Source organism: Sinocyclocheilus grahami, unplaced genomic scaffold (assembly GCF_001515645.1).
Source record: "Sinocyclocheilus grahami isolate Dianchi unplaced genomic scaffold, SAMN03320097.WGS_v1.1 scaffold835.1, whole genome shotgun sequence".
In the NCBI taxonomy this organism is placed as follows: Eukaryota; Metazoa; Chordata; class Actinopteri; order Cypriniformes; family Cyprinidae; genus Sinocyclocheilus; species Sinocyclocheilus grahami.
Window position 1 is genome coordinate 62,778 of NW_015506014.1, and position 13,923 is coordinate 76,700.

The 13,923-nt window shown below is 36.2% G+C and overlaps 1 protein-coding gene across 1 annotated transcript in view; it reads left to right on the plus strand.

The window, feature by feature from the left end:
- The first annotated feature begins 256 nt into the window (after nt 1–256).
- Nucleotides 257–13,923, plus strand: part of LOC107562727 (V-set domain containing T-cell activation inhibitor 1-like) — a 21,785-nt gene continuing 8,118 nt past the window's right edge. The window contains exon 1 of the mRNA XM_016247426.1: nt 257–332. Within this exon, the coding sequence (XP_016102912.1) occupies nt 322–332 (11 nt within the window). The 5' untranslated portion in view covers nt 257–321. The remainder of the gene's footprint in view (nt 333–13,923) is intronic.

Genomic DNA, 13,923 nt, shown 5'->3' on the forward strand with positions numbered 1-13,923 from the left:
TTATTTTTAAAGTGTTATTCAAAGTCGTGAAATCCACAACATTCAAACCACCCTGATCATATGGATTGCATAATATATTTTTCTTAAAATAATGAGGTTTGTTCTCCCAAACAAATGAAATGTTCTACTTATTAGATTGTGTTTTATTTAACGTCTACATCTACCAACTCTAAACCTACCCCTAACAATAGGAATTACTGTTGTACAGTGTGACAAAAAATTACCCTGATGTGCGCATGCTCAGTAGCCGCATCATCTGGCCTTAACCAAATTTGGAGAAACGAGAAGACGAAGTAGGAACGAAAATAAATATTGTCCAAGATGAAAGCAAGGTAGGCTATGTATGTTTACAAGTAAGCAAATGCTACATGTGACCAGCGGGGAAACCGCGAGCTCCGTGTAGTATCTGATGGTAGCCTATATTCGTCGTTGGCCTCAACATCGGGAAGAACTTAAATCGAAAGTAGCCTACTCTCAACTCGTTTTGCACGGGGAAAAAAAGATGTGTAGGCCTAATAGAAATTGTACTGGCGGTCCGTATTTTGATCCTTTTATTTACTCTTCGTAAAGAAATACTGAGAACGGAGACAGCTCGTGTTTCCTTTTTGTTTAACAAACTGAAAGCGATATTTCAGCTCGATATGTCCTTTTGGTTGTTTTTACGGGTTACAGATGTTAACTTTCTGATGATGGTTGAAACGTTACTTTTTTTTTTTACCCATAAAATGTCAGTTTTGTTTCTCTACAGTGCGTGCTGAATGATGATTCGCAAAGGTTTCGAAATCGCTAATTTGTTTCAAACCAGTAGCTTTGTCCGAAACCACTCCCTATCCACTACATAGTGCACTATATCGGGTGCCAGCCATTTTGTAGTGCTGTCCGAATTCTGAGGGAACTACTTCATTCCCTACATTCGTTCACTACTTTTTACCCACAATGCATTCTGATTTCGAGTGTACAACTGATGTGCCTTGTCCAAATACCCACACTTGCGGTCTTGGCCACTTGAGAGCGTGTGCACGCGACAGTAAGTAAGTGTGCAAGACTGTCCCAGGTCTTGAAAACGACAGAGCAGTGCCCTTACTGCCGAGTTCACACTGCACGATTTTCAAACTCGTCGGATCGCCGGTGTTTTCACACTGCGTGACTATCTGTGGTAGCAGTCAGTTGCTGCTGTGTTCACATTGCACGATGGATCGGTGACAGGGGGTTTCACATTGCATGACTTCACAATAGGAAGAATCGCCGACAGCTCTGTCTGGTCCGCAAACTACGTTTCACAACAAAACACACGCGAGAAGTGATAAGGAAATAACGCGAGAACCCGCCTGCGTCAGACAGGAGTTCTCCAGCAAGACTGGAATTATTAAAACAAAAAATATATATATATAGCCCGCAAATTGTCTGTGAGCTGATTTCCAGCTACAAGGAGAAAAAGAAAAACAGATTATGCAGGAGGGAGATGCAGGGAACAGGGATTGGGTGTTCTGCAAAGAGAGTTGGAGGTAAATAATTTTGCAGTAACTGTTATGCTGATGTTGTGGCTGGGCAAGCAAAAGTTGTGTTTGTTTCTGTATGATATAATTGTTCATATATCTATTAAAATACTGATATTCTGGTCTATAACTCCTCCCCGAACTTCCCTCTGCCCTGTATTTTGGTCTCTCATTGGCTGTAGGTCATCACCGATGTGTTTTTCAGTCAGAAATAATTTCACATCGCGTGATTGTGAATCGCCGACAGCTCCAGATATTTAGCATGCCAAATATTTCACGGGTGTCGGCGATTCCCTCAGATCGAGTCTTTGATAATTCACACTGCGTGATTGTCACTCGCGTGAGCGAGCACCGATTTGCCTCCGATGTCGGGCATTTGTCGGCGATTTCGCAAAACCTGTCGGCGAGTGAAAAATCGGGCTAAAATCGTGAAATCCACACTATCTCGAATACCGCTCCGGAGCGCTATTCGAGGCTTAGTGTATCCCATCATGCATCATGTTTTGGAATAAATCGTAAGATCTTTGCTGTGATCTCGCGAGAGGTTACAGAAACTTTTCCAATGTAAGTTAAATATTAATATGATAATTAGGCTATTATTACATATAATTTGGTAGAAAAACAGTGTTGCACGTTTTATTGGTGCAAAGATGCATAGTGGTGATATTTATTTTGTACAACACTTGCAACTGCTTTTCATCACTTAATTAGAAGCAGCTGCAACTAAACTGTCATCTCTTATAGGCACTATACTGAACAGATATTTAGAAGTTGAAAATAAGTTGAAATGGTAATTAATTTAAAATTAAAATAAAGCTATGCAAACACTTGCATTTTTACAACACTATAAGTGTGTCCCATACGGTAATGAAAAGTTCTACACACTTGTGGTCTTCATTCTCACTTGAACACTTGGGCCAAATACAGGAAATACGTCATATCAAAGTGGTCAAGTGCAAAGACCGAACGTGTGAGTATTTGGACAAGGGGGTACACTCGCTGAAGCACTATTTCCCACAATCCAATGTGGACCCAGTGAGCAATTGATGTCAAAAAGACGTCAAATTGACATCAAACATAGACGTCAACACAAATCAAATTGATGTCAAAAACTTGATGTCAATTTGACGTCCACACATGTCCTATTCTAGACCACCAAAATAATGACACTACAGTAATACATGTAAGAAATGTTTTATTTATCAAGATACAATTCCAAAATACAAATGTGAACTGGATTTTTTATCTGCTGAAGGGACTACAGTCAATGTAAATCAAAGGTTAACTCTGCATGAAAAAAAAGCTTAAATTCATAGATGGATTAACAACATATGGTAGATAAATTATGTAGATACACTACCAGTCAAAAGTTTTTGAGCAGTAAGATTTTTAATGTTTTTTAAAGAATTCTCTTCTGCTTACCAAACCTGCATTTATTTGATCCAAGTACAGCAAAAGCAATAAAATGTTGAAATATTTTTACTATTTAAAATAACTGTTTTCTGTTTGAATATATATTAAAATGTAATTTATTCCTGTGATTTCAAATCTGAATTTTTTGCATCATTACTCCAGTCTTAAGTGTCACATGATCCTTCGGAAATCATTCTAATATTTTAATTTGCTGCTCAAAAAATATTTTTTGTTATTATTATTATATTATGTTGAAAACAGCTGAGTTGAATTTTTCCAGCTTTCTCTGATGAATAGAAAGCTCAGGAGATCAGCATTTATCTGAAATAGAAACCTTTTGTAACATTATGTCTTTGTCATCACTTTGGATAAATTTTATGCATTCTTGCTAAATAAAGGTATTACTTTCTATAATTTCTTCCCACCCCCGCCACCCCCCAATATATATGTATATACTCCAAGCTTTTGAATGGTATAATGTATATTACAAAATATAATTTTAATTTCAGATAAATGCCAATCTTTAGATCTTTCAATTCATCAAAGAATCCTGAAAAAAATTTATTAAACTTTTTTAAATATTGATGATGATAATAATAATAATAATAATAAATGTTTCTTGAATATCAAATGAGTATATTTGAATGATTTCTGGAGGATCATGTAACACTGAAGACTGGAGTAATGATGCTGAAAATTCAGCTTTGATCACAGGAATAAATCACATTTTAAAATATATTCATATAGAAAGCACTTATTTTAAATAGTAAAATTCTTAAATAGTAGGAATAGCAAGAAGGTCACTGCAGATACTCTTTACAACTTAAAACTATGTGAAGCTAGATTATACAGTAACTTATAAGTACAAGTCAACCTGCCATACCAAAAAAGACCACAGGGAGATGCCAAAGGACTGCATATGGCCACTATATGGTAGGGGTGTACGATATATATCGTCTGCGATAATATTGTAATTGTTGTTTTAGCGATGTGCAATTTGACATTATCGAGTATTTTGCAAAAACCAAACAAAAACACCCCTACAGAGTGCAATTTAGACACCATATTGCCTGTTTTTGCTCCATTTCGCCAACAAAAAATAATTCCAAACGGCTACAGCACTGTTTTTTGCGTCTCTGAGCAACAAGATGATGTTTAGTTCCTGAATGAATCAACCGTTAAATGATTCGGTTCAGTCAAAAAAAATGGCTTTATTAAAGGTAAAATTGGCCATAAAAGGTAAAAAATCTATTTAAACTTATTTGAAAAGATTAATTTCTATCACTGATGTGAACTGACCACACAGAATATGAAGAATATCAAAAACTGCAGCTGTCCACGGTAGTCAGATATCAGCACACAATAACACACTTGGCAAAATATTATCTAATTATCGTTATCGAACAAATCCCCAAAAATATCGAGATATAATTTTTTTTCAATATCGCACACCCCTACTATACGGATCCATTCAGAATCACTAAACACACCAAAATTCTAATGAAAAATGAAACCATTCTATATGTGTGGAAACTCAGCGATGTGATTTTTTTATACTGAATTGTGTCCAAACAGAAATTCGATGTTTTAGGTGTGCCTAGAGCGCACATACACGGTTTGTTTGCGCATCAATAAAATGATAAACGCGCGCCTAATGCACGAGATACTAGAAAAGTGATCTAGTACCTATCATAACTTGGCAAAGCCGTGTTTTGCCAAAGGCTTTCTTTAGTCCTGTGCCGTCTATGTTCATCATGGCCATCAATCTATTTGTAAGAACTCTGGCAACAGAAAAAAGACAACCAAGTGAAATTAGTAACCAATATTTGTTTGAACAATATAAAAGTGACCAGAACAGCTGAGCCTTTAAGCAGAGAAAACAAAAACAGTTTTTCGTCATCACTTTGGTGAATTTCCTGAATCATCATTACCATTTGCACAGCTGCGCAGATCGATTGTTGTATGACATCATGAAAAACTATTACAATTTTAAATTATCCTTTAAAACATTATACAAAAGACATTTAAAATTACTAAATGTTGGAAGTGTATCAAGATTAATTACATTTTGCAATTCATTCCAGGCCCAATGAGCATAAGCAGAGAAAGCACATTTACCAAATTTTGACAATACCTTTGGAACTGTTAACCGAATACAAGAACCCGATCTAGTACAATGACTGTTGATATGTAACGTTAACAAATTAGAAATATAAGATGGTAATTTACCTAACAGAGCCTTTATGATGAATAAATACATATGTAACTTTCTCCTTTAATGTAAAGATAACCAATTTTGTTGTTGTTTGAATTGAATTCAAGCAATTGACGCTGAATTGTCGCTAATTTAAAAGTGAAAATAAAATACGGTGCTTTTACAAGCTATTTAAAAGCGAAGGAAAGCGAGGAAAAGAGGGAAAAACTTAAACTAACAAAAAACAAACAACTGCTTGACGCCGAATTGCCGCTAATTTGAACGTGAAAGTGAAATTAAACTATCTCAACAAATTAGAATACTTCATAAGACCAATAAAAAAAACATTTTTAGTGAATTGTTGGCCTTCTGGAAAGTATGTTCATTTACTGTACATGTACTCAATACTTGGTTGGGCCTCATTTAAAAAAAAATGTTTTTTTTATTGGTCTTATGCAGTATTCTAATTTGTTGAGATAGTGAATTGGTGGGTTTTTGTGAAATGTGAGCCAAAATCATCACAATTAAAAGAACCAAAGACTTAAATTACTTCAGTCTGTGTGCATAGAATTTATTTAATACACGAGTTTCACAATTTGAGTTGAATTACTGAAATAAATGAACTTTTCCACGACGTTCTAATTTATTGAGATGCACCTGTATATAAAAAATGTAATTCAGTTGATTCCTTTGCATAGTCATATATTTTCTTTCTGCTGCCTTCTCAAACTTTTGCTGCTGCAGAAGTGTTTATTCCTGCCTTGTAAATGCATTTAAATTTATTTTTAATAACAACATATCTTAATCTTCAGCAGAAAAGTTAATTGCGCAGACTCTCGTGAGAAGTGAATCTAAATGACGCTTTGCTGATGCTCTCCACTTTCCGTGTGATTGGTTGTTTGCTGCACGTGTCACACGTTCAGGAGCACGCGCTCCAGAGTTTATCAAAAACTCTGGTTCAAACTCTTGAGTTGACAAAGAACGTTTAGGCCTATATCAAGCTTTGTGAGCCCGGTGATCATGATCTAAACCAGGTTGAATTTGTTTCGTTTTGTCAACTCTAAACCTACTCTGAAACTCTGAGTTTGTTCAGCTAGCTTCATGCAACAGGCCACAGGCTATGGAGTCTGTTAGTTCACCTCATCTCCCCAGTCTTCTGGCCACATCACTTCCCCATAAGCTGAGGTTATGCAGTCTGTATTGGAAACAGGAATGATTAGTTCACTTCCCAATGGGGCGGGAGCTACATGGTGCAGGGTGTCACCAGCCCCTACTAAAATCTGATTGGCCACCCCAGGTGCCCCACCCCCCACCCCCCCTGATCTCTTGCAATTGGCTTATTTTTAGTACATTTCTAACTTTATCTGGAGAAACTAACAATTCAAATATAATTTCAGTGCTCAAAGCAACGTTCATCATGCAGTTTGATATAGGGATGTAACGATGAACCACAAGCCGGTTGAAAATCAATTAAAAAAATGTGACAAAAGTGTGACAAATCAGTTGAGATGCCAAACAAATCGTGATACAATTGAAGTAGGAGTTTATATGAATGTATCTCTGAGGGGAACTGACTGTCTTGGAAGAGTTTACATGGTATTTTCTTTTTATCTTGCCTATGAAAGATGCATATTAAAGTAGTGTTCATAAGTGCAGCTCTGCTTTGTTTACAGCGGTAACCCAGGAAACACTACATCATTGCTGTTCATAAGCGCCACCTACTGGCAGAGAGTGAATTTGCGTTTTAATTCAACTCGTCTGCTGTTTCGTTCAGATATGTTTTATGTAGTATAGTTTCACAAAACTAAAGTCAGACCATTCTGTTTTTGATTCATATTTTGAAATTATACAGTCTCATTTAGATTAAAAACTACTCATGCTGCATGTATGCTGCATCTTTGTTTGGATCATGAATAACATGCAGTGGTTGCCTCTAATTTTAAATGGAAAGGGCACCGACAAAGCCTTAGTTTGTTTATTTGAAGAGATTTCTTTTATTTGAGTAACTTATGTGATTTGGGGTTGGTTTTAAAATTTTAATTTTGTTTAGTTATTTTATTTTCACAAAGAAACGTTCAGCAATAGCCTAATAAAAGGACACATTTTCATTTACTATATAATGTCTTCAATGTCATTTTGTTTAAAAAAAAAAAAATTGTGAGAAAATCGAATCGTGAAATAAAAATCGTGAATCAAATCGAATCTAATCGTGATTTGAGTGAATCCTTACATCACCTATGGGGAATTTCCCACTTTTGGAGTTGTGATTACGAGCTTGTCACATTCAAGTGCTTGTTGTCGGAAAGAATAAAATGTAGCATCCCACTGGTTGACAACCATATAAACTTGGTGCTTCTCAAATGGAAGGCCACATCCTACCAAGGCTGCATATCTTGGCTGCCACGTCATCAAATGTCACTGAAAGCCATCTCAGTAAGAAGGATCCTTGGATGCATGGTATGTGTCCTTTGTGACCTGCAATCACCCACAATCCTTTGTGCACATTCTAATTTACAAAAATAAATTGACGAGAAACTAGTCAGTACTGAGCTTGTCTAAATTTATAACGAAATATAAGACCAAATTAAAGCTGCAAGCAGCGATGAAAGGGCCCTCGCACCCGGGCTCACCGCCACCCGGTGGCTTTAGGAAAACAGCAAAAGGTGGGCAATATACATTTAAAGTGGTAAATATAGGAGGAATATGTCAGTCACTTATGTGCCAAACTTCCTGCTGCCAGCTGGTGGCACTATGATTGTAACTGAATATTGGCATGTAAATGTTTTCAGGCCAGGACTCTTATCAAAAACATGTGAAGTTTGGGGAAGACCATGCACTGTATGCATGAGTTACAACAACTTCCTGTTTCATGGTAATACTAGCATGATTTAGCATTTAGTAAGTGTTGCTAGTATCTTTGAGCATGTTTCTAGAATGTTTAGCACTCAATGGCTTATTTTAATGTGTTGTTTATAGTCCATCACAGTGTTAAACATGTCACTTCCTGTTGCCAGTAGGTGGTGCTATGATTATAAGAGAATACGGGCATGTAGATGTCTTCAGGCCAGGACTCATGTTAAGTTTGGGGCAGATTTGACATTGCATGCTTGAGTTACAGCAACTTGTTGTTTCATTGTATTGATTGTATGCTTTAGCAAATTAGCTAAGTGTTGCTAGCATGTTTTAGCATGTTTCTAGCATGTTGGCATACCTATTTAGGATTTTTAATTTTTTAAATATGTTGCAAGGAGTCCATAACAGTGTTAAACATGCCACTTCCTGTTGCCAGCAGGTGGCGCTATGACTACAACTGAATATGGGCATGGACATGTGTTCAGGACAGAACTCTTATCAAATGTGTCAAGTTTGGGGCAGATCAGACATTGCATGCAGTGTTTCCCCTAGGTTTACGTCTTTGGGGGGGGGGGGTTCTTTGTTTCTCTGGGCTTCAACACGTGTCCATGATTGTGTCATTTCAAAATAATGCATTCTAAAGTTTGTCATAAGTCATCCAATCTAGAGAGAGAATTTACTGGTGATCCGAAAAGTTCTCACTTTTTATTTACTGATACATTCCAAAAAATTTAAACAACAGTGCATATATTCTTTCACTCTATATTGCTGTATATTTGAATATATTTCCTTTGCTGAGCTACACTAAATGTAAAGTACTCAAGATGTTTCAGATTGTAGAGAACTATAGAATGCAACAGTGCCCTTCTGAGAATAAAAATCATTTCATTTTTCCATAGGGAAACTGATTTTAAAGTATAAACAATAATAGCTTATAAATCTTTCAAGACTGATCTAGCTTGAGCTCTTAAGTTGTTGATCAATGATATAGGATTTTTTAGAGTCAAATGCTGATGAAGTGACTCTCAGAGCAGTTCTGGAGATGTTATTCATGTATTTATGTCCTCATTAGTGAGACGACAGAGGTTAATATCACCGCAAGCGTCACAAGCGTTTCAGTACGAGTACTACACAAAACCGCGCGTCTGCGTCATTCAATAACACAGAGACACGCAGAATTCATATTTAAATATGAATCGTTTTGCGGCTTAATATTTACAAATACTAGTGGGAGTGGGCTCACTTGTGTGTGTGTGTGTGCGCGCGCGCACATCGGGCGGAACTCCGCTGTGCGTGATGCAGAGAGCGCGACCATAACTTAAATAAGATAAATAACATACGGCTATTTAGTTTGCTTAATAAAAGAACAAGGTATATACCTGTTCTATAGGAAAGGTAACTTTAAATGACGTCTGTTGTGATCTGGCGCTATAGAGAAAATATAATTAAACAAGACATTGATCAGATCAGACATTGCATGTTTAAGTTAGTGTTAAACAAGTCACTTCCTGTTGCCAGCAGGTGGCCATATAATTATAAATGAATATTGGCTTTGGACTTTTATAAAACGTGTGAAGTTTGGGGCAGATTGAGCATTGTATGCATGAGTTACAACAACTTTCTGTTTCATGGTATTAATAGCATGCTTAAGCACTTAGTAAGTGTTGCTAGCATGTTTGAGCATATTTCTAGCATGTTTAGCACACAATGGCATCTTTTACTGTGCTGCTTATAGTGCATCACAGTGTTAAACATGTCACTTCCTGTTGCCAGTAGGTGACGCTATAACTATAACCGAATATGAGCATGTAGATGTCTTCAGGCCAGGACTCGAATCAAACATGTGAAGTTTGAGGCATATTGGACATTGTATGCATGAGTTACAACAACTTCCTGTTTGATGGTGTTAATAGCATGCTTTAGCACTTAGCTAAGTGTTGCTAGCATGTTTGAGCATGTTTCTAATATGTTGCCAGCTTATTTAACACTTGCTGACGCTTTTTAATATGTTGCTAGCAGTCCATAACACTGTTAAATAGGACTGTGCGATATTGAAGAAAAATGCAATATGCGATACCTTGTTAAAAAATGCGATATTCGATATGCAATACTTGCTTAAAGTGTGTAAAATCAATTTCAATTATATTTTAAAATATTTAAAAATGAAAATTATATAACCAATTTGTTTCACATTCTTTCTTGGAAAAGAAAGAATCACTACAACTTCTGAAAGTGACCAGCACAGCAGTGTTTTAGCATTACATAAAAAGTAATGTCACAAATCAGAAAATGTCATTTTAACATCAGTGTGAACATACAAAAAAAAAACAATGACACTAAGTTTATATAATTGTAACTTTGCTTTCCATACACTTTAAGTACTTCTTCATATACCACAGCAAAAACTATAGTCTGAGAAAGTTCAAACATGATTAAAGGCAAGTGAACAGTCAGTAAAAAAAAAGAAATACACAATTTACAAGCATAGATAAAATAAACAGTAGTATTCAGATACAGAAATGTAATAATTAAGTGTAAAATAACACTGCATAGTGTTCGCTGTATGAATTAAATTTAGGTTAATCTTTTTTATAGCGGTTTTGTTAACATTAGTGACATATTCAGCAGCACGTATTTATAGGCTGCTGTCCCTTTAAATCCGACTGCACAGATCCAGTATAATGATACACATCCGATTTCTTTCTCAGCTGTTTACATTCATTTAAAACATAACCGACTGCGTTTACGAGAATGATTGTCGAGACGGGTACTATTGACATAATTGTGTGTGTATGTGTCTGTTCAAACATGAGGAGATGTGAAAGATGAATCAACTCGATGTTCGCATGCCGTCTGAAACGTGTCTCTCTGTGTGTGTGTGTGTGTGTGTGCGCGCTCTTTGCACTTGTGCGGCAGAACGGAAGAGAAACTGAGCGAGATGCGGCTTGTGCACGCGCTTCAGGTTTGAGTCAGACAGCAAGACGAGACGGCAAAGAGTTGATTTCTGCAACTTATTGCACTTAACTCTTTTTAACGTCAAGCAATTCTATGCTATATGCGTCGAACTAAAACTTTGACCTTTTGCAACGTTCTGATTTAAGTAGCCTATTATTAAAATGATTCAGATATAGCATGCCCTTGCGATATGCATATTGTGATATTTACATTTGCGATATTTCGATATATATCGTGCAGCCCTAGTGTTAAACATGTCACTTCCTGTTTCCAGCAGGTGGTGCTATGACTATAACCGAATACGGGCATGTAGATGTGTTCAGGACATGACTCTTATCAAACTTGTTAAATTTTGGGCAGATTGGACACTGCATGCCTGAGTTACAGTAACTTCCTGTTTCACTGCATTAATAGCATGCTTTAGCACTTAGCTAAGTGTTGCTAGCATGTTTTAGTATGCTTCTAGCATGTTGCCAGCCTATTTAACACTTGCTGACGCTTTTTAATATGTTCCTAGGAGTCCATAACAGTGTTAACCATGACACTTCCTGTTGCCAGCAGGTGGCGCTATGACTATAACTGAATATGGGCATGGGCATTATGGGCTATCAAACGTGTGAAGTTTGGGGCAGATCGGACATTGCTTGCCTCAGTTACAGCAACTTCCTGTTTCATGGCGAAACATCAAACTCTGTCAGGCCGTGAAATGTGAAACGTAGCTCGAGGGGCACTTCGTTGAAATTGTATAGGTGGCAGTATCGAGCCATTTTGCCACTCCCAATTCTGAAACCCATATCAGATGTACATTTTCGCCAGTTCTGATGTGTGTGCAAAGTTTCATGCGTTTTGAAGTATGTTTAGGCCCTCAAAAATGCGATTCTCTTTGGAGAAGAAGAAGAAGAAGAAGCGGAAGAATAAATATAGCTGCAAGCAGCGATGGCGGGCCCAAGCTGTCAATGCAAACGCCACCCCGGTGGCATCAGGAAAACTGTGCCCTGCTGCGGGCACATGCATTTACAGTAACCCTCTGGCAGTCTGGTTTTAAGGGATACGGCAAATCCAAACCATCAAGCCTGTGAAACACAAACAGAACAATATATACAATTTTAGTAACACTTCACAATAAGGTTTCAGTTATTAACATTAACTATGTTAATTAATATAAACAATAATTATATAGCATTTATTAATGTTAGATAATATTCAAAGCTTAAACATTATTAAAATTTAGTTTTATCTGTTAACATTAGATAATGCACTGTGATTTAACATGAGATTTTTTATTAACTAACATCAGCAAACATTAATAAATGCTGTGAAAATATATTGTTCATTGTTAGTTCGTGTTAGTAAATGTATTTACTAATGTTAATAAATGAGACCTTATTTTAAAGTGTTACCAAAACCTTTAATGATTTATAAGCGTTTTTTAACTATTTTATTGATCTGTAATATTTGTGAAATATTTTTGCCGTCATTACAGCTTAGTCTTCATCTGTGAGCTGAACTGTTTTACTGTTACATTTATGAGATGATGTAAATTCAGATAAATGTCATGTCACGGGATGTCATAGGTCAGTATCACATGAGTGTAAAATTATTATTTGCAGCACAAAAATGTGTAAGTCCACGTTTATGTATCTTTAGATCTTTTTTATGTTCTAACTAACATAACTATTATAATTGGGGATGCACCGATACCACTTTTTCCAGTACCCGCCCGATACCGATACTTTTATTTTTGGTACTTGCCGATACCGAGTACCGATACCAATATTTTATTGCATTTGTACATTTTTTAAATACTGGGTACAGAAACCGTATGTATAATGTTAGTTGGTTGACTTCATTTATCAAATAGATACAGTCAAACCAAAATTTTTTCAGACAACATTTCTCACATTATCACAGTTTATTCGCTATAGTTTAGAAAATGGTAATAAAATATAACAAGAACTCAGAGTTAAACTGAGTCTGAACAAATTCAGCTTGATAATGTTAGATAACTTTGATAGAAAGGTATGTAGCCTAATTGATTACAATCAACCAAAAATTAGACAGCTGTTAGTATGACAGTATTTACACAACTATCAATACTTAGTTGGGCAACCCTTAGCCTTAATGACAGCCTGTAGTCTCCTGGGCATGCTGTCACCCAGCTTCATGCAAACCTGAACTTCATTTTTTTCCCCAGACTCGTCTGAATAATTTTTGGTCCCAAATTTGTATCAGTTTTACTGGTAGTTCACTGTATGAAGACATTTTGGGTATAATTTGTCACAGTTTACTTTATTTTGCTATGCTCACTTACATAAATGAACTATAGGTTCCTGCATCCACTATTAAAAAAATATCAAAAAGTATATCTGGTCTCTGAATAATTTTTGGTTTGACTGTATATCCTTTGGTCATTTTCACACTAAATTATGCACATTAAAATGTATTTTACAAGTTTTTGTTACTTTCACTGTTCATTTTTTGCTCTATGGTACATTAACTTTCATTTAATTACATTAGAGCTGCTCCATTGCAGCAGCTTAGTAATGTAAACCCGCGCTTTGCTGTAATAATGCAGGGAACCACTCATTATAAATCTCCTAACTGTGATATTTTCAGAAATAGAAGTCACGTTTTTTTTTTATCTGAAACGTGCTGCGATTTATTTTCCAAAGTCACTCATATAATGCAGAAACACTCAAGCAAGCAAAACACGCGCAACGCGTGCACGCATTTGTACTGATGTACGAGTACAGGAGCTCAGTATCGGGCCTGATACCGATACCAGTATCAGCATCCCTAATTAAAATAATTATATAAAATTATGTTGTCAGTGCCCTACAAATTAACTGGTTCTCTGACTTTTTTGTCCCTAAGGATAAGGCCTAAGAGATTTCTTAAGCTGTAATGCACGAAAACAACAAGAACAAAAATTACTGATTACTTTTTTCTGGTGATTAAAGAGATGTTTAAAAGTCTCTCTCTCTCTCTCTCTCTCTCTCTCTCTCTCTCTCT